Source organism: Monodelphis domestica, chromosome 7 (genome assembly GCF_027887165.1).
Source record: "Monodelphis domestica isolate mMonDom1 chromosome 7, mMonDom1.pri, whole genome shotgun sequence".
Taxonomy (NCBI): Eukaryota; Metazoa; Chordata; class Mammalia; order Didelphimorphia; family Didelphidae; genus Monodelphis; species Monodelphis domestica.
The window spans coordinates 170,006,894-170,028,545 of NC_077233.1; the positions used below are offsets into that span (position 1 = coordinate 170,006,894).

Sequence of the window (21,652 nt, forward strand, 5' to 3'; positions counted from 1 at the left end):
CAGTGAAGACTACAGACCCCCCCCCTTTTTTTAAACCTAAGTAGCACTCAGCTGATTGAAGATTTAATACCATTATCTCTTTCATCTTGATTTCCTGTAGTAACCATACTCTAATCTTTAACGTGTAGGACTTTCCACGGGAAGCTGATAAAAAGCTAATTAAGCATCTTGGGGATGAAGAGCGGTAAATTGAAGTCAACTGTGATTAACATAGAAATGTTGTACGGCAATGGTTGTACATTTTAAACCCTGGGTCAAAATGAGAGAGAAACATGAGCTAAAACACCAGGAGGCAGTGATCCGTTTAGGCCCTTGGGAAGCACCCAGGTATAGGTGCTCATCCTCTCCTCTTTCCTACTCTGGTGCCCATGCCAGGAAGAGGTGCTTCTGCCTAAGACAGGGATTTAACCTAGATTCCATGGCTAGATTTCAAGGGGTTCAAGAAGCTGGCTGAGAAAAAAACTATCTTTATTTTCACCCTTTGGTTTCCTTTATATTTTATATATTTTTTATATTCCTTTATATTTTCACCCTTTGGTTTCCTTTATATTTTATATATTTTTTATATTCCTTTATATTTTCACCCTTTGGTTTCCTTTATATCTCTACTTATTTTTTTAGCAATGCATTTAAATTCATTTCTCTAAGAGGGGGGTCTATGGGCTTCACCAAAAAAGCTAGAAAAATTTCCTGGAGTTGTCCATATCAACATCCCCACCACCTCCTCCACCCATGTATGTTTTCTGTTCCAGACTTTGGTCAGGAAAGGATCAAAATAATAAAAAAAAAGCCTAATAAAAATAATTTAATAGCTAACATTCATATTGCACTTGAAGGTTTTCAAAATGCTTTACAAATATTCCCTGATTTTATTCCCGCAACAATTCTAGTAGGTAAGTGCTATTATTATCTCCATTTTATAGATGAGGAGCCTAAGGTAGACAGGAGTTAAGTGACTTGCCCAGGGTCACACCTAGTAAATGTTTGAAGCTAGATTTGATGTTGGGTCTTTGTGACTTATAGGTCTAGTACTCTATCCATTGTTCCACCTAAATGGGAAATAGAACAAAGTGCCTAAATGAACTCAAATCATCAGGCTAAGACTAAGTACTGAAACTAAACAGTACTGAAAGCATGAGTCTATACTATGGCTGGACAAAAGGTAGTTAGGTGGCATGGTGGCTAGAATGCCAGACCTAGAGTCAAAAGGACCTGAGTTCAAAACTAGCCTCTGATACTTACTAGCTGGATGACCTTGGGCAAGTCATCTAACTTTGTTTGCCTCAATCTCCTCATTCATAAAGTTAGCTGAAGAAGGAAATAATAAACCCAATATTTTTGCCAAGAAAACTTCAAATGGAGTCATGAAGAGTCAGATATGACTGAAAAATGATTGCCTCAATTATGGGACAACTGCCGGCAATCTTTGAAAGACCATGAACACTTTGATCCACAGATACCTCTGGGCATAGAGCATAGAGCACAAATATAGGCAAATAGAACAAGATGGTCAAAGACAGAGCAAAAGGTCCCTTCTCTGTCAAGATATTTATAACCGCATTTTTCATCAGATTATAGATTTAGAGTTGGATGTGACTTGAGAGGCCTTTGAGTGTAATTTTATACATTTTATGTATTTTATATAAAATGCATTTTATAGGGGACAAAACCAAAGGCAAACAAAGGACAAGTCCTGGTCACACAGCTAGTAAGCTTCTGAGGCTGATTTTGAACTCAGATCTTCCCGATTCCAGGTCCAGTGCTCTACCTACTACACCCTACTAAGTCTACTTCCCTCAGGAATGGCTGAACAAATTGTGATACAAAATGTAATGGAATATTATCATGCCATAAGAAACGTTTGGAGAGGATTCATGGGGAATGATGCAGAGCAAAGTAAGCAAAACCAGAATGGTTTACACAAGGACAACACTAGGACAGAGGAAAGCAACAACGAAAGACAGCAAAACCCTGATCAATGCAAAGGCCAATCCTAACTTCCAAGAACTGATGGGGAAGGGAATGGAATAAGGCATCTGCTATCAGATCTAGCTAATGTGTTGATTGGTTTGGTTTAGCTATACTTGGTTATAGTGAGGGAGCGGAGTTATAGGGAACTGAGAGCAATGCATTTTTTTTAATGTGAATGAGGGAGGCAGCTAGTTAAGTGACTCAGTGGACTGAGAGCCAAGTCTGAAATGAGAGGTCCTGGGTTCAAATATCATCTCAGATACTTCCTAGCTTTGTGATCCTACACAAGTCACTTGACCCCCATTGCCTAGCCCTTAATGCTCTTCTGCCTTGGAACCAATACACAGTATTGATTCTAAGATGGAAGGTAAGGGTTTTGTTTGTTTTTTAAAGAGTGAATGAGAGTCAACCAGGTGGCTCAGTGGATAGAGTCAGCCTGGAGATGGGAGGTCCTGGGTTCAAATTTGCCTTCAATTAGTTCCTAGCTGTGACCCTAGGCAAATCATTTGATCCCAATTGCTTAGCCCTTACTGCTTGTCTACCTTGGAATTGATGCTTAGTATCTATTCTAAGACAAGAAGGAATGAATTTTTTTAATTAAAAAAATTTTTTTAAGTGAATGAGCATAGAAAGTTGGAGAGAGGTCAAGGAAATGGAAAAGGACAAATTTCCTGAATTTCAAAAGACTGAATAGGAGTCTACAGGCTATCAACCAGTGAGCTTGATTTAGATCCCTGGCAAAATTCTTGAACATGTTATTAAAAGACTGGTTATGGGATGCAGAAAATGGGAAACAAGGATCATAACAGGTAAGAATGACTTGACCAAGAACAATTTATCTCAGATTAAATTTACTTCCTTTTTTAAAAAGAAGCTTTATAGAGATAAATAGATAAACTGGGACAGATAGACAGACAGATGGACAGACCGACTGATAAAAGATAGATGGAGGATTGATAAGATGGACAGATAGATAGACATGGATAGATGGATAAACAGATGGATAGATAGAGATAGACAGACAGAATGGATTGGATAGATAGACAGATGGATAGATGGATAGACAGACAGATACAATCAGATAGAATGGATTGCATAGATGGATAGATAAACAGACAGACAGACAGATAGATAGATAGATAGATAGATAGATAGATAGATAGATAGATAGATAGATAGAGTGGATTGGCTAGATAGATGAACAGATAGACAGATGGATAGATAGATAAGTAGATAGATGGATAGACAGATGGACAGCTACCTCATTTCCATTGTATTCTGATTTCTGGGGTCAGGGTATGAAGGATAATGCACTGGAACTAGAGATAAGAAGACCTGAGCTTGAATCTTACCTTTTACCCTACTAGCACTGAGAATCTGGGCAAGTCCCTTAACTTCTCTTAATCTCAGTTTTTTAATCCATAAAATTGATATTATAATAGTAGCACCTACACAGGCTCAATGGGAGGATCAAATAAGATAATGTTCATAAAGCACTTTATAAACCTTGTTTGTGTTGTTCATTCATGTCCAATCCTTTGTTACTCTGTGGACCATACCATCCATGGAGCTTCCTTGGCAAAGATAACAGAGTGGTTTGTCATCTGTCATCTCCTTCTCCAGTGGATTAAGGCAAACAGTGTGAAATGACTTGCCCAAGTGACTGAGGCCATGTTTAAACTCAGGTCTTCCTGATTCCAGGCACAGGACTCTACCCCTTGAGCAACCCAGCTGCTTCCTTTCAAACCTTAAAGTACTATGTAAATGCTGGCTATATTCTAACAGTCTCTTCTAAAAACTATGATCTTATGACTTGTCAACACCGAAACTTTTAAGGAGGTTAAGGGAGTGGGCTCTCTCCTTACCACCCTCTCTGGCCCAGGCCACTGACAACTTCCCCTTTAGAAGGTACATGACAGAGGGAAGCGAAGCCTGCCCAAGAGGGCACAACCTTCCTTCTGTCAATGCTAGGGAAGCCTTTCCCCTCAATGAGGCCAGGAATGAGAGTGAAAATCTCACAGGACTCACTCCATCTCAGACCAGGAGGTAGATGAAGAAAAAGAATTCTTTAGAGCTAAGAAGGGACATAGATAGATAGAAAGATAAACAAACAGACCTAGAAAGAGATAGATATCTATATATCTGTAACAAGATAAAGATAGGTAGAAATATATAGAGGGAGAGATAGGTACTCAGAGAGGAGAGAGAGAAGAGAAGAAAGAGAAGAGAGAAGAGAGAAAGAGAGAGAGAAAGAGAGAAAGAGAGAGAGAAAGGAGAGAAAGAGAGAAAGAGAGAAAGAGAGAGAGAAAGAGAGAAAGAGAGAAAGAGAGAAAGAGAGAAAGAGAGAAAGAGAGAAAGAGAGAAAGAGAGAAAGAGAGAAAGAGAAGAAAGAGAGAAAGAGAGAAAGAGAAAGAGAGAAAGAAAGAAAGAAAGAAAGAAAGAAAGAAAGAAAGAAAGAAAGAAAGAAAGAAAGAAAGAAAGAAAGAAAGAAAGAAAGAAAGAAAGAAAGAAAGAAAGAAAGAAAGAGAAACAGAGAGAGAAACAGAGAGAGAGAGAGAGAAAGAGAGAGAGAGAGAGAGAGAAAGAGAGAAAGAGAGAGAGAAAGAGAGGAGAAGAGAGAGAGAGAGGAAGAGAGGAAGAGAGGAAGAGAGAAAGAGAGAAAGAGAGAAAGAGAGGAAGAGAGGAAGAGAGAAAGAGAGGAAGAGAGAAAGAGAGAAAGAGAGAAAGAGGAAGAGAGAAGAGAGAAAGAGAGAAAGAGAGAAAGAAGAGAAAGATGAGAAAGAGAGAAAGAGAGAAAGAGAGAAAGAGAGGAAGAGAGAGAAAGAGAGAAAGAGAGAAAGAGGAGAAAGAGAGAAAGAGAGAAAGAGAGAAAGAGAGAAAGAGGAGAAGAAGAGAGAAAGAGAGAAAGAGAAGAGAGAAAGAGAGAAAGAAAGAAAGAAGAAAGAAAGAAAGAAAGAAAGAAAGAAAGAAAGAAAGAAAGAAAGAAAGAAAGAAAGAAAGAAAGAAAGAAAGAAAGAAAGAAAGAAAGAAAGAAAGAAAGAAAGAAAGAAAGAAAGAAAGAAAGAAAGAAAGAAAGAAAGAGGAGGGAGGGAGGGAGGAAGGAAATAAAGAAGCAAACAGAAACAGAGAGAGACAGAGAGAAACAAAGATAAGTAGATAGAGAGATAGAGAAATGTAGATATAGATAGATGGATGGATGGATGGAGACATATGGACAGAAAGATAGACGGATAGATGGATGGATGGAGAGAGAGACAGACAGTCTACTTAAGCTTTAGCAAAACAATTGAAAAACACTCCTGCTTTTCTTTGGGATAAGTCATAGGGCCGGGCTATAAACACTTAACTCAGAAATTATTGAATAGTTTAGCTGGACCCAAAGAGTAGTCAGTTTAAGAAGAAGAGAAAGGGTAAAGAGAATAAGTATTAATTAAAATCTTACCATATACCAGCTAGGGGTAATTAGATGGAGCACTGGGCTTAGCATCAGGAAAACTCATCTTTATGTGTTCAAATATGTCCTCAGATATTTACTAGCTGGGTGACCCTATTTGCCTCACTTTCCTCTTCTGTAAAATGAGCTGGAGAAGGAAATGGCAAAGCACTCCAGTACCTTTGCCAAGAAAACATCTTATGAGCTCATGAAGTCAGACAGTACAAAAATGACTCAGCAACAAACATGTACCAAGCCTTATGCTAAACATTTTATAAGTGTCTCATTTGATCCTCAAAGCAACACTAAGAAGTAGGTGCTGTCATTATCTCCATTTTACATGTGAGGATACTGAGACAAAAAGAGGATAAATGAGTTACTCAGATCCACACAGTGCCTGAGGTTGAATTTGAACATAAGTCCCCCTGACTCTAGATGGGGCCGGCACCATATCCCGTGTATCACTGAGAGCTTCCAGGAATCTAGGTAGTCTCTAGTGGAATGTCCCAGTAATCTGTGCTTGATCTTTTTTTTTTTTTAATAACCCTGAACTTTTCTCTTAGAATCAATACTAGTGTTAATTCTAAGGCAGAAGAATGGTAAGACCCAGGCCAGTGATGACAAACCTTTTAGAGACTGAGTGCCCAAACTGCAACCCTCATGCTGCATGTAAGCTCCCTGCCTTACCCTAGACAGGGGAGGGAGGAAGCACTCCCCATTGTCTGCTGGGCAGAAGGGCAGGTCATGTGTGAAATGTCCTCAGTTATAGGGGGAAAGGGGGGTAACAGCAGGCCCTTCTGGCATGCCATAGGTTTACCAACACAGGCTTAGGTCATTGGGGTTAAATAACTTGCCCAGGGTCACACAGCTAGGATGTGTTTAAGGCCATTTTTGAGCCCAGATCCTTCTGACTTCAGACCAGCACTCTATTCATTGTGCTACCTTGTTGTCCCTGTCTTGTTCTGTTTAACAATTTTATCAATGATTTTAATAGAGATAGAAAGTATGTGTATATAATTTGCAGATAACACAAAGTTGGGAGGGACCACTAACATATAACAGAATTGGAATCCAAAAAGATTTCAACAGGCAGAATGCTGGACTGAATGCTAAAGGTAAAATTTAAGAAGAGTAAGTCTTATACATGGTTTCAAATAATAAACCTGAAAAATACAAAATTGGAGAGGCATGGCTAGATGGCACTTCATCTGCAAAAGATATGAGAAAAATGGCAGATATTAAATGAAAGGAAGGAGAAAGGTCTGGGAATACAATGGAAGAAATATTCCCCTTGGTGCAATGGAATTGAGTTTGGAAATCTGGATTCTAGTTTCAGTTTTGCCACTAGCCAGCTATGTGGCTGACCCCCTTATCTCTTTGGGCCTCAGTTTCCTCATCCATGAAATAAAGGAGTTGGAATAGATGACCACTGAGATCCTATCAACCTCTCAAATTCCATGATCCTAAATGACTCCATTTTTTTTCCCTAAAAAACCTTACCTTCCATCTTGGTATCAATACTGTATATTGGTTTCCAAGGCAGAAGAGTGGCAAGGGCTAAGTAATGGGGCTTAAGTGACTTGCCCAGGGTCACACAGCTGGGAAGTGTCTGAGGTCATATTTGAACTCAGAACTTCCCATCTCTAGGCCTGGCTCTCAATCCACTGAGCTACTCAGCTGCCCCCATAACTCCATTTTTAAATGGGGAAGGAGAGTGGTTCAGAGGTTCAAGATAAGACTTGTACTCCTGGGGGCAGCTGGGTAGCTTAGTGGATTGAGAGCCAGGCCTAGAGATGGGAGGTCCTAGGTTCAAATCTGGCCTCAGACACTTCCCAGCTGTGTGACCCTGGGCAAGTCATTTACCCCCCATTGCCTAGCCCTTACCACTCTTCTGCCTTGGAGCCAATACACAGTATTGACTCCAAGACAGAAGGTAAGGGTTAAAAAAAAAAGACTTGTACTCCCCCCTCCCTTCATTTCTTCCTTATAAAAATAGCTTTCTGCTTTATTCAAATATGGTTCTTTTTTTTCCTTCCTTCTTTCCTTCCTTCCTTTCTTTATTCCTTTCTTTCTTTCTCTTACTTTCTATCTTGTAATCAATACTGCATATTGGTTCCAAGGCAGAAGAGCACTCAGGTCTACATGATGGGAGTTAAGTGACTTGCTCAGAGTCACATAGCTAGGAAGTGTCTGAGGCCAAATTTGAACCCAGGACTTTGCAGCTCCAGGTTTGGCTCTCCGTCTACTGAGCCACCTCGCTGTCCCTCTACCATTTCTTTTTAACTCCAAAACCATGGTTGGCCTTTCAAAATCATTTGGAAGCCCAAATCCTCTAGGTATGAAAATTCTGACTTAATTAATGATGGCAAATTAGAGAAGAGCAAGCCCAGGCAAACATGGTAGCCTGCCAAAGAAGCCCAGATGAAATCAATATTTAGCCAACTGTCGTTATAGAAAGTGGGAAGGGAGAAGGATAGAGGAGAGGATACCCCTGTGGGGAAAATTAATTTCTGCTGGTCAAAACTTTTTTTTTAATAGCAACCCCCTACTTTTGATGGATTTTTATCCCTTTAGTAAACATTCGTTTCTGATTCTCCAAAAGAAAAAGGCAACAAAAGGATGTGTCTGTCAAAGAAGCCATTTTAAACTTGGTTTCCATTCAGAAAGGCACGTTAGGGCAGCTAAGTGGCTCAGTGGAGAGAACTCCAGGCCTGGAGTCAAGAGGACCTGGGTTCAAATGTGGCCTCAGACACTTCCTAGCTGTGACCTTGGGCAAGTCACTTGACTCCATTTGCTTAGCCCTTACAGCTCATCTGCCTTGGAAACAATATTTAGTATTGATTATAAGATGGAAAGTGGGGGGGGGGGAGAGGGAGGGGGAGAGACAGACAGACAGACAGACAGACAGAAAGGGAGAGCAAGGGAGAGGGAGAGAGACATGCTGTGTCCAGAACCAAGTAGATGATTAGGCCCATTTGTACCACATCAAGGCAATGTGGTGTTCTGCTCTGAGGGCCACGTTTTTGAAAGGTCATTAATAATAAGTGAAGGAAGACCCTCAAGAGCATGCTGTGAGAGATTAGTCTTCGTGCTTCCTTGTGGCATTACTTCCAATGTCCTTTCCAGATCTTATTTGTCCACAGTTATTTATAGCTGTATCACATGTTAGCCTGTGAGCTCCTGGAAAAAGCCCGGCTTTTGCCCTTTCTTCCTCTCTGCTGTACTAGCACAGTGCCCGGCACATAGTAGGCACTTTATACCGACTGACTGACAAGGCGGCGGGATGTTCTCAGGGGACACAATCGCTCTCTTCAGAGCGGAGGGATCAGAGGTCTGCTCGGCCCCAGAGGACAGAACAGGACGCGGTGGGTGGAGGAAGTGCGGCCGCTGGGGCATCCTGAGACAGATGCCCTAGAGACGAGGGCTGCCTCCAGCTAGAGCTGGCTGCCTGGGGCTCTTGGCTCTGCCACGGACAACCTTTCTTTCCGCCTGTGTGTTGCCGTAGCAGCGGGCAGCCCCTGAACTCCATTCCAACCCTGAGAGTGTGTGGAGGGGGCAGAGCAGAGGAGAAGGATGGGCTTGGGCACAGGGCGCGACGGACGGGGAGGTGAGAGTGAGCATAGAGGTGGGGACGGGAATGAGGACGAGGCTGGAGTCTCCGCGAGACCCGCGCCAGCGCTCCATCCCAAAGACGCTCGGGACAGAAAGCGCAGGACCTACCTCTAGCTGATTCTCTGTTTCCCGGTCTCAGCCGCTGAAAGACAGAAAAAAGAACGAGGTTGGAAACTCGACGGCTCTGAGCGGCTACAAAAGTCTCATCTAGAACTAGAGCCCTTCCCCAGAGAGCCCAGTCTTGAGAGAACAGGAGGCTGGGCTAAAAGGATGGGGGCCTTGGAACCAGTACACAGCATCGATTCCAAGACGAAGGAAAGGGTTTTAATAAATGAATAAATGAATAAACAAACAAATAAATAAACAAACAAACAAATAAATAAATAAACAAACAAATAAATGAATGAATGAATGAATAAACAAACAACTAAATAAATAAACAAATAAATAAATGAATGAATAAATTAATTAATTAATTAATAAGTAAATAAATGAATGAATGAATGAAAAAATAAAATGAGTGAATGAATGAATAAATAAATGAGTGAATGAATGAATAAATGAATGAATAGATAGATAGATAGATAGATGATAGAGAGAGATAGATAGATAGATAGATAGATAGATAGATAGATAGATAGATAGATAGATAGATAGATAGATAGATAGATAGATAGATGATAGATAGATGATAGATAGAGAGAGAGAGATAGATAGATAGATAGATAGATAGATAGATAGATAGATAGATAGATAGATAGATAGATAGATAGATAGATAGATAGATAGATAGATGAAATAAGAATAAAAGCATGGGGACAAGAGAATCCCTGAGGGCCAACCACCTAACTCAGAGACCCCTTTGGACATCTAATCACCACTGACTTCTTCCATAGAGTACCTGATTATAAACACCTGCCTGCCTAGAAATCCCTGATAGGGGAAGGTCACACAGCTGAGAAGTATCTGAGGCCAGATTTGAACCCAGGATCTCCCATCTCCAGGCCTGGTTCTTTACCCACTGAGCCACCCAGCTACCCTTTATGATGTTCTTTTGATACAACTTATTTTTCTTTGCCTCAGTTCATGTGAATCTTCCCATGTTTCTCTGAATATACCCAATTTCTTTCTGTGCAATAATGTTACATAACATTCCTATCCTTGTTGGTTCAGCCATTCTCCATCACTGGGATCTATGATCCCAAGGTCTTTTCTGGACAAAAGGAAAAAGAGTAGCAGTGAAGAATCAATATATGCCCAATAACAGTAGGACTACTAGATCAAAAGGTGTGGATAGTTTGTTGGCTTCCACCAAGAGTCAATGAATAATGTGCCTTGTCTACCCACAGTCCCTCCAATAGTGACTTCCCATTTTTTGTCCTCTCGGACAACTTGTATTGCGTAAAGTAGAATTTCAGGTGTTTAGATGTGTATTTCTCCTAATAGTAGTGATTTGGGAGATATTTTCGCATGATTCTGTCCTTTCCTTAACCCACCTTACAGGGCTGTTTGCTGTACTAATCTTTAGCCATTTCAGTTCTGGAGCGAGATGAGTCTCTGCTGCCCACCTCTCCATATAACAAGGGAGCAGAACATCTCTTCCATGGGTTGCATCAAGCCCTTGGTTTCATTTCATTTCATTCCTGCAGAGCCCCAGCAGCAGGAGCACTACCCACCATGTCCATTCCTTCTCTACTGTATCTGTCACATCTGTTTCAAAGCAAATTCCAAGAGAGAACCTTCTCCCTTTAGATCCTCATTTATAGTTTATGCACAAAGGTCTTTAAAAGTTCTTGGCATTCATTTCCTAAAAGACCACAAGATGGCGACACTATTTCAGGAAAAGTAGTTCTTTGTTTTTCTGGGATTATCTTCGCCTTTGGTGTTCATCTATCCGTCTCTTTCTTCTATTTTTTTTTTAGCCTTATTGGTCCAGGGGGATCCCATGCCCTCCCCCAGAAACCCTCTCGATAGAGGCTAGGTCATTCAGTTTTAGGATTTTACTGTCCCTTGTCATCAGGTGACCAAACACATTCTCTGGCCCCAAAAAGATTATGGCCCATTCACTGACCTGAAGTAACCCAGGAGAGTCTGTGTGAATCAAAGGAAAGAAGTGGTGGTGGTTGGTTTTCTTTAGGCTCTTACCTTCTGTCTTAAAATCAATATTGGTTCCAAGGCAGAAGAGTGGTAAGGACTAGGCAGTGGGAGTTAAGGGACTTGCCCAGGATCACACAGCTAAGAAGTATTTGAAGTCAGGGTTGAACCCAGGACATCCTCTCCAGGACTGGCATTCCATCCAGTGAACCACCCAGCTGCCCCAATGGGAGAGTTTTAAGAGGTGATGCTGAAAAAATGAAGATGTGGCACAAATGGGAGTCAACAGGGAGAAAAGTAGAAAGAGAGGGGAAAAGAAGAGCTGGTCTCCAGAGGAGAATGGGCCCCAGGTTTCCCTACCTCATTAAAACGATTGTTCCTCCTGAAGGGGAAGAAAAATTGAGACATTGGGAAGTGACGGAGGAGCATGAGGAGGAGCAAGATGCTACACAAGGTGTAGACTACTGAGCCGGCTACCGCAGTAGCCAGGATATCTTTCAACAACATCTCAAGGGCATCCGAAGTCATCGTGACACTGGTCAGAAGAAGGTTGCAGGCATCCTTCTGCTCTGAAGCTCAGCGACACTAGTATAAGAATGTCCTCCCTAAGCAGAGTTCTAGCCCTGCATCACAGAGCCCTAGAACTTGGGTCTCTGAGACTGTCATAAAGGAAACTCTGCAAGGGGGGAGGGGAAAAATCCGAAGAAGGTGGACAGCAGCCCATCAACCATGGTCCATCTTAACACATCCCCAACTTTTCTCCTACCAGCCCATTCTTTTATTTTTTAACCCTTACCTTCTGTCTTAGAATTGATTGTAAATATCAATTCCAAGACAGAAGAATAGTGAGAGCTAGGCAGTGGGAGTTAAGTGACTTGCCTAGGATCACACAGATAGAAAGTGTCTGAGGCCAGATTTGAACCTAGGATCCCATCTCCAGGTTTGACTCTTTATCCACTGAGTCACCTTGATGCTCCCTCTCCATTCTTCCCCCCCCCACCCCTACCCCAGGCTCTGGACCTTCCTTAGTTTGCCACTTACTGATTGTACTTCTAGCTACCTCCTACTAGGAGTTTTCCCTGACTATTCCCTTCCATTTCCCATCTAACCAGAAAAATTCCCTGTGTCCCTTCACTGTGTTCATATCACCATAAAACAATTGTGGCCAATAGCTCTAGGTTGACATAGACCATAGTCAGTCTTAGGAGAGAGAGGGGAGTTGCACCAAAATCCTGTTTCTGCCTCATTTTGTCCACACCAAGAATTTTCTCTAGAATCCTCAGAAGATCACTCGTGGTCTCCACTAATATAGGTAAAAAAAGGTTCCAATTCCCATGAAAATATTCTAGGGAATGATATTGAATATAGGATAGCCTTTATTTTACTCCACAGAAAATGCAATACAATATAATGGGCTCGGTGGTTCATAAAGAGTAAACAGAAAATTCCTTTCTGTGATTCCTACCTCCACCCCAGAGCTGTACCCTCTCCCATCTTTAGAGTACTCTCTTAATAAAACTAGACCTAAGCAACTGGAAAAATATCAACTGCTCATGGATAGGATGAGCTAATGTAATAAAAATGACAAACCTACCTAAATTAATTTATTTATACAGTGACATATCTATCAAACTACTAAACAATTTGTTATAGAATTAGAAAAAATAATTACAAAGTTCTCCTGTAAGAACAAAAGGTCAAGAATATCAAAGGAACTAATTTAAAAAATGTGAAGGATAGAGCCCTATCAGTACCAGATCTCAAACTGTATCTCAAAACAATGATCATCAAAATAATCTGTTACTGGCTAAGACACAGAAGGGTGGATCAATGAAATAGACTTGGATAAATGACCTCAGTAAGCTAGTGTTCAATAAGCCCAAAGATCCCAGCTTTTGGGACAAGAACTCACTATTCGACAAAAACTGTTGGGAAAATTGGAAAACAATATGGGAAAAAAAAACAATATGGGTTTAGATCAACATCTCACATCCTGTATCAAGATAAATTCAAAATGGGTAAATGACTTAAATATAAAGAAGGAAATTATAAGTAAATTAGATGAACATAGAATAATATACCTGTCAGATCTGTGGAAAAGGAAAGAATTTAAGACCAAGCAAGAGATAGAGAACATTATAAGATATAAAATGAATTATTTTTATTATATTAAATTAAAAGGGCTTTATACAAACAAAACCAATGCAACCAAAATTAGAAAGTAAGCAACAAACTGAAGAAAAAAAATTTATGACAAAAATCTCTGACAAAGGTCTAATCTCTCAAATTTATAAGGAACTAAGTCAAATATACAAGATATCAAGACATTCCCCAACTAATAAATGATCAATGGACATGAATAGGCAGTTTTCAGAAGAAATCGAAACTATCAGGAGGAAGCTGGGTGGCTCAGTGGATTGAGAGCCTGATCTAGAGATGGGAGATCTCAGGTTCCAATCTGGTCTCAGATACTTCCCAGTTGTGTGACCCTAGGCAAATCATTTAACCCCATTGCCTAGTCCTTCCCATCCTTCTGCCTTACAACCAATACACAGTATTAATATGACAGTAGGTAAGTCTTAAAAAAAAATCAAAACTATCAATAATCATATGAAAAAGTGTTCTAAAACTCTTCTGATTAGAGAAATGCAAATCAAAACCACTCTGAGATACCACCTCATACCTAGCAGAATCACCCATATGACAATAAAGAAAAATAATAAATGTTGGAGGGGATGTGGCAAAATTGGGACACTAACGCATTGTTGGTGGAGTTGTGAACTGGTTGAACCATTCTGGAAGGCAATTTGGAATTATGCTCAAAGTGCTTTAAAAGTCTATGTACCCTTTGATCCAGCCATGCCACTACTAGGTTTGAACCCCAAAGAGATAATAAAAAAGGATTGTACAAAAATATCCATAGCTGTGCTCTTTGTGGTGCCAAAAAATTGGAAAATGAGGAGCTGTCCCTCAATTGGGGAATGGCTGAACAAATTGTGGTATCTGATGGTGATGGCATACTATTGTGATGTAAGGAATGATGAACTGCTTGATTTCTACATGAACTGTAAAGTCCTCCATGAAACTGATATGGAGTGAAATAAGCAGAACCAAGAAAGCACTGTATACAGAAACCCAAACACTGTGGAATGATCAAATGTAATGGACTTCTCTACTAGCAGCCATGCAAAGATCCAGGACAATTCTGAAGGACTTGTGAGAAAGAACGCTATCCACATCCAGAGAAAGAACTGTGGGAGTAGAAAAGCAGAAGAAAATTATATGATTTATCACTTGTTTATATGGGTATAAGATGTGGGATATTGATTTTAAAAGATTATTACAAAAACAAATAATATGGAAATAGGTATCAAGTGATAATGCATGTATAACCCAGAGGAATTGCTTGTCAGCTTCAGGAGAGAGGGAGAGAAAATGAATTATGTAAACATGGAAAAATATTTTTTTTAAATAGAGTACTCTCTTGTAGGTTTGGATAAGGAAATGGCAAATAACCCAGTATCTCTGCTAAGAGAACCCCAAAAGGGGTCACAAAGAGTCAGACACAATTGAGGCTTTACATAACAGCAATAACCCAACATCTCCCCAAATGGGATCATGAAGAGTCAAATACAATTGAATCCTTACTAAATAATAGTAACATAACACCATTCCCTCAATTTACCCCAAGTTCCTCAAGAATATCTCTGGGTATTGGAGGGGGGAAATGTTGTAGAATGTAGGTAGATTGTTGTGGAACAAAGGTAGAACCTGAGAAGAATCAGCCAACATCAAAGAATATGGAAGAGAATGGAAAATTTGGTTCCATTTACCTTAGAGAAGAATTTGTTCCTCTTGAATTGAAGTTGATAAAGTGACTTATTGAAGTGATAGATTAGCAAAAGCAGCAACATACTGCCCAGGAAGTAGAAACCAGAGCCAATTCCCCTTACATTCAGGACCGGTCCAAGCAATGGTTCAACCATTTTCCAAAGTGGTCCTAAGCAAAGTCTCTCAGGATCTGGGGCTTGGCTTCAAACTTCTCCAAAGTACAACCTTCACAGACATCTCAGACGTCAAATATGCCCTATCTAGGCTGGGTTACAGCTTTTAGCCTCACAGGGCTACTAGAACCTGGGTCAGTAACAAAGGGCAAATCAGGAGGTCATAAATAATGGCTCCACCCTATCTCTTTTAGCTCACACCCCTCTCCCCTGGAATCTTTGTTGTCATGCAAAGTTGTCACACAAAGGAAAAGGTTCGTTTGTGACCTACAGGATTGCCCCATATGTCAGGCTGACTTATTTTGGCTTTTGAGATCATGTGGACACTGTCCAGGTTTCATTTCAGCCTATCCCCATCCCCTAACAAGAGGGAGGGAACTATATAAATAGGTTAAGACAAGAATTCATTTTTTTTCCTAAGTAATGGGCCCCTTTGAGTAGTCTGGTGAAGTCTTTGGACTCTTGAGAATGTTTTGTAATGTATAAAATAAAGCAGAGGGGGTTACAAAGGAGACCCATTATACTGAAATACAGTCATCAAAAAAATTTTTGTTTAAGTTCATAAACCCCAGGGTTGAGAATTGTTAGCTTAATTGGTAAAGTAATATTAATTAATTCATTTTAGTTAATTAAAATGAATTGAACATCCAGACTCCACCACTGATGACCTGAATGAGAGAGATTCTGGATATTAAAAAAAGTTTATTTTTGCACTTGTCTAGTGGTAAAGATTCCATAACTGTGTGCCAAATGAAAGGTGGATATGGGGTGGACAAAGTTAAGTACCTAGTTAAAGCACACACACACGCATACACACATTAAATTCACTCTAACCCAGGACTGGTGAGTTTTACCTTGTTATAGTAAAGATGGTTGAGGGAGAGGAAGAGATGGAGATGGGGGGGAAGGGAATAAGCATTTTTAAGAGCTTAGCAACTATGTTCCAGATGGTATAATGAGTGCTTTACAAATATTATTTCATTTGATTTTCATAACAACCCTGTGAGCTAAGTGCCATTATTATCCACATTTTACAGTTGGAGAAACTGAGGCAGTTAGGTTAAAGGATTTGCCCAGGGTCATACAGCTAATAAATATCTAAGACTGTATTTGAATTCAGGTCTTCCTGACTCTGGGCCCAGTTCTCTAACCACTGTGACATCTAGACATGATTTTTTTTGATAGAGGGAATTCCTAGGTAAGGAAATACCTGTCAATGTACCTTTTCTGCAATTTATAATCTTAGAGAGTTGCCTAGAGTAACCTGTAAGGTTACATGATTTTCCCAAGGCCACACAGCCAGTATGTATCAGGAACAAGACTTGAACCTAGGTCTTCCTAACTTTGAGGCTCTCTCTCTATCCATTACATCATGTTATCTCTCTATCTTATTGCATTATATCTAATTTTGTATATTGTTTTTTCCTTTGTAAAGAAACCAAAGAAAACACATTCTCATGATCTATAGTGGCTACCTTTCTATGGCTGGGCTATCAAGGTACAATGACAATCCCTAACTTAAGGGAAAAATAATATAATTGGCATCCAATATGGCAGATCTTTAAATCCAGAGACCAGTGAAAGTTTGAAGTATGATGAATGCCTAAAGATGGTATTCACCGATGCTAAGTTTAGAAAGAAGAGGAAAACTGGAAACTTTGGGACTAAATTTACATTTTCCTTTAACTCTGGTGTTGCCTAGAGTAGGTTCAAACTCACAGCCTTGGGGAGACCAACCTTCTATGGAGAGAGGAGCTGAGCTCACTCTGGTTCTTTATACCCCAAATGACTAAAGGGATGCAGAGAAAATTACCCAAAGCTTAGGTTTGGCCAATAATCTGGGCTCTTCCCCAAATGGGACAGTAAAGCAAATCATTTCTTTGTCAGCTCCTTCACACACACAAAAGAAATAACAGGAGACATAAGCATGATTTAAGCAAGAAGCAGTAATCATTTCCTATTGGTATGCTCTCCCAGAAGTTTGATATTTAAAATATCAAACAATGAAGCAGTTTTCCGATCCCTAGTTAGTCCCAAGTCACTGCAACTCTGCCTTGTCTTAAAAAGCTCCCTCAAACTTATGAGAAAGAAGCTATCCACATCCACAGAAAGAACTGTGGGAGCACACAGAGGAAAAGCAACTGCTCTATCACATGGGTCCAACTTCTGGGTAAGCATGACGGCAGATTAGACGGCTCGCTTCCCCTCCTCAGACCCAACGATACAGATGACTTCAAAAGACCCCAAAAAAATCATCTCATAAGAACGAGGGCCCCTACAGAAGGGAGCAGAACTGAAGGTATGTGGGACGTGGGCATTTCCACACTATAAGGGAACGAAAAAACTCCCGGCCAAACCTGAGCTGACCTACCCTCCCCCACCATACCTACAGAGCCAGGAAGCCAGAGTTAAAGTCAGTGCGCACCAGAACCAATGAGGGAGGGAGGGGTACACCAGGAGTGAGCAACGGGCAGCTCCAGGTCTTGGGAGCTACTAAGACCACCAAGGACTTACCCCTGAGAGCAGTAACACCCGAAAAGCCGGCAGGCAGGGGAGGGCAGACCTTGGACTCCCCCGGGAAGATAGTGCAGCTGTGGAGAATTGGGAGCTGGCCCGAGGCAAAAAGCCTTGATCCATACACAGAGAGCCAGCCCTCCTCACTCAGATTTCTGACTGGAAAGGGAAGGGAAGACCATAGAGATGGCAAACAGTGCCCAGGGACAACTTCCCAATACCAAGAAAAGCAAGAAGAAGGGGTTGACTTTGGATAGTTTTTATGGAGGAAAAATACAGAATACAGAGGAAAATAGCAGAAGAGGAAACCCAAATAAATGCTCCAAAACCTTCCAAAAGAAATGGAAATTATCCATAAGATCTTGGAGAATTTAAATTGGAGGTTATAAAAAAGATGGAAGCCTTCTGGCAGGAAAAATGGGATATAATGCAACGAGAATTTAACAATCTGGGGGTCAAGAACTCCCAATTCTCCCAATTGGAGAAACAGCTGGAAGCCTCAAAAAGCAGGATAGACCAAACTGAAAAGGAAAACCAGTCTTTAAAGACCAGAATTAGGCAACTGGAAGACAATGATCTTGCAAAACAGCAAGAATTAATAAAGCAAAGTCAATCACATGGGTCAATGGAGATATGATTGGAGATGTAGATTCTAATTGATCATCCTAGTGCAAACATCAACAATATGGAAATGGATTTTGATCAAGGACACATGTAAAACCCAGTGGAATTGCAAGTTGGCTACAAGCTATGGGAAGGGGTGGGGGGACGGAAGGGAAAGAACACGATTCATGTAACCCTGGGAAAATATTCTAAATTAAATGAATAAATACATTTTTTAAATCTCCCAAAAGATCTATTTCTTTTTCTTCTTTTCTTTTTTTAGTTTTCTATTGTAGAATAGATACTAAGTACCCGTTCCAAGGAAGAAGACTGGTAAGAGCTAGGCAATCAAGGTTAAGTGATTTGAACCCCAAACCTTTCATCTCCAGTTCATGCTCTCTATCCACTGAGTCACCTAGCTGCCCTTCAAGGTCTATATCTTCTGATAAGCCCAGAGCTTCTTACCAGCTCTTCCTCTTCCTAATAGCCATCCTCTCCATCCCCTGGCTTCCAGTTAACATCTAATGAGGAACCCAGATGTCCCTCAATTTAGAAACCCAAGTTTTTCAGATATCTTAAATTCACCAGATTGCCTCCAAAATGAGAAACATCCCTGCCAAAAATCATTACTCAGTCTTCTATATTCAGCAAAGAAAGAGAATAGGAGAACCCAAAACTTAAGTTTGAGCTCTTCTAAATGACCACATTGCATTAGTTGCCTTGTGCCTGGAGCCACCATGCTGCTGTAATTAGAGAAGATCACCAGACAGTCTCTCTTCCTTTGCCAGACAGATCTTCCTGCTTAGTGAGCGGTAAGAGGGACTGCTTTGTCATCCCAAAACTGAAGTCCTTCAGCTCTAAACCTCACAGGTTCCTGGAAGTTGCCAGGAGAATTTAACACACATTCTATGAAATGGCCACATTGACCCATCCCCAGGCAGGCAACCAACCCATCTTCTCCACACAACACTTATATTCCTCATACTTGTCCATCTTAATTACATGAAAGTATTTTGTTACATGAATAAACCACAATTTATTTAACCATTTCCTGATGTTGAGCATTTAGGTCATATTCTATTGTTTGTAATTACAAATAATGCCACTGGGGGGTATTTTTGAATAGCTAGCTCTTTTTTGTTGTTGGTGGTGGTTTATTTAATTAATTAATTTAGAATATTTTTCCATGGTTACATGATTCATGTTCTTTCCCTCACCTCCTCCCTCCCCACTCCCAGAGCCAATGAGCAATTCCACTGAGTTTTACATGTGTCATTGGTCAAGACCTATTTCCATATTATTGATATTTGCACTAGGATGTTCATTTAGAGTCTGCATCCCCAGTCATGTCCTTTCGAACCATGTGATCAAACAGTTGTTTTTCTTCAGTGTTTCTACTCCCACAGTTTTTCCTTTGAACATGGATAGTGTTCTTTCTCGTAGATCCCTCCGGGTTGTTCATGATCACTGCATTGCCACTAATGGAGAAGTCCATTACGTTCGATTATACCACAATGTATCAGTCTCTGTGTACAATGTTCTCCTGGTTCTGCTCCTCTCACTCTGCATCAATTCCTGGAGGTTGTTCCAGTCCCCATGGAATTCCTCCACTTTATTATTCCTTTGAGCACAATAGTATTCCATCACCAACATATACCACAATTTGTTCAGCCATTCCCCAATTGATGGGCATCCCCTCGTTTTCCAATTTTTGGCCACCACAAAGAGCTAGCTCTTTCTTTGTTGGTATTTTTGATGATATTTTTCAAGATATTTTCCCAACAATGGAATTATTGGGCAAAATTAGTCCACAGTTATGTTTCCTATTTTTAATAATAGTTGTATTTAACAAGACATATTTGATAGTTCATTTTTTCCTACAAAAGCACGTGTAATATTACCAATTTTTTCCTGGCAAGAAAAGTCTAGCCACTAGGTGGCACCAACATTCATGCTCTGGTGGCTATGTATGTTGCAGGCAGGACGTAGAGGCTATACATAAAAAGGTTTATAGGACTAGCTCTTGAACTCTAATCTCTAAAATGTTGGCAAATCCAATGAATGAATTTATTGTGCTTGACAACAACACCAACATGAGTTGGGCTTTTTAAAAAAATGCGGTAGGAGGAGTTGGAATAAGAGGGGAATATGGAATAACGTCCACCAAAAAAATTGTATTTATATTTAAAAATATAAATATGTTCATATATATGTATGAGAAAGGCGGGACATGAAAACAATTTCCTTGCTAGGCAGAAAACAAAAGGAAAGTCAAAAGGAGACACAGATAAGCAAGACAATTTTGAAACTGAGATGCTAAATGCATTGTATATTTTTTTAAAGCAAGCTGCATAAATGGGATATTATGGTTTCGTTTTTAGACTTCATTTTTTTACTCTTTGTATTGGGAAGTCCTCATGTTTGTTGATGTTTGCCCAGGTCAAAATAACTCTGTGTGTGTGTGTGTGTTGTTGTTGTTGTTGTTGTTGTTGTTGTTGTTCAGTCATTACAGTCATGTCTGACTCCTTGAGATCCTGGTTGGGATTTTCTTGGCAAAGATACTGGAGAGATTTGCTATTTCCTTCTCCAGCTCATTTTACAGATGAGGAAATTAAGGCAAACAGGGTTAAATGACTGACCCAGGGTCACACAGCTAAATGAATATCTGAGGACAGATTTGAAATCAGGAAGATAAGTCTTTCTGACTCCAAACCAAACTGGCACTATATCCTCTTCATCACCTCGCTGCTAAGAAACATACGTGATTGCTAAGATCTCATTCAGTTCCAAGATTCCAAGATTTATTCCTTTAAATGATTTTTCAGTGATGTCTTTTGTTTTGCATCATCGTAGTTTTCTCCAGTATCCACCTCCCCTTCCCAGAGAGCCAAATCACACACCAAATTATATTTTTAAAGAAAAAAAAATCAGCACAACTGATCAATACATCAACGAAGTCTGCAAATATGTGCAGCTCTTGGGGACCTCCCACATCTGTGAAGGAGTGGGTTAGGAATGTCTTCTATCTCTTCTTTCAAGCCTGCTTGTTCCTTATAATTTTGCAACATTGACTTTTTTTCTTCCCAGTAATATTTTGTTGTATTGTTCACCAGTTACATATGGAAACAGTTTTTGAGATTTATTTTCTGACAATTTGTGATCCAAATTCTTTCCCTCTTTCTCTGTCTTCCTCCCTCCCTGACACAGCAAATAACCTGATATAGATTATACATGTGCTGTTATGTATATGTGTATTTCCATATTTCTCATGTTGTGAAAGGCTCATTTTGCACATATAAGAATAAACTCACAAATAAAGTAAAAAATGGTATGCTTTGATCTGCATTCAGACTCCATGGAGCTGGACAGCCTTTTTCACCAGAGTCCCCTTGGAGTTGTCTTGGATCCTTGCATTGCTGAT

At 40.2% G+C, this 21,652-nt stretch overlaps 1 protein-coding gene across 3 annotated transcripts in view; it reads right to left on the reverse strand.

The window, feature by feature from the left end:
- Nucleotides 1–21,652, reverse strand: part of LOC103096099 (uncharacterized) — a 36,752-nt gene that overhangs the window by 11,058 nt on the left and 4,042 nt on the right. The window contains exons 1-2 of one of the 3 annotated variants that reach the window (XM_007498834.3): nt 14,944–15,232; nt 9,125–9,158 (exon numbers count right to left, since the gene is read on the reverse strand). In XM_007498834.3, the coding sequence (XP_007498896.2) occupies nt 9,125–9,158; nt 14,944–15,096 (187 nt within the window). In that variant the 5' untranslated portion in view covers nt 15,097–15,232. Of the gene's footprint in view, nt 1–9,124; nt 9,159–11,470; nt 11,932–14,943; nt 15,233–21,652 lie in introns of those variants that run through there. The other 2 variants (XM_007498833.3, XM_007498835.3) reach the window with 2 other exon arrangements.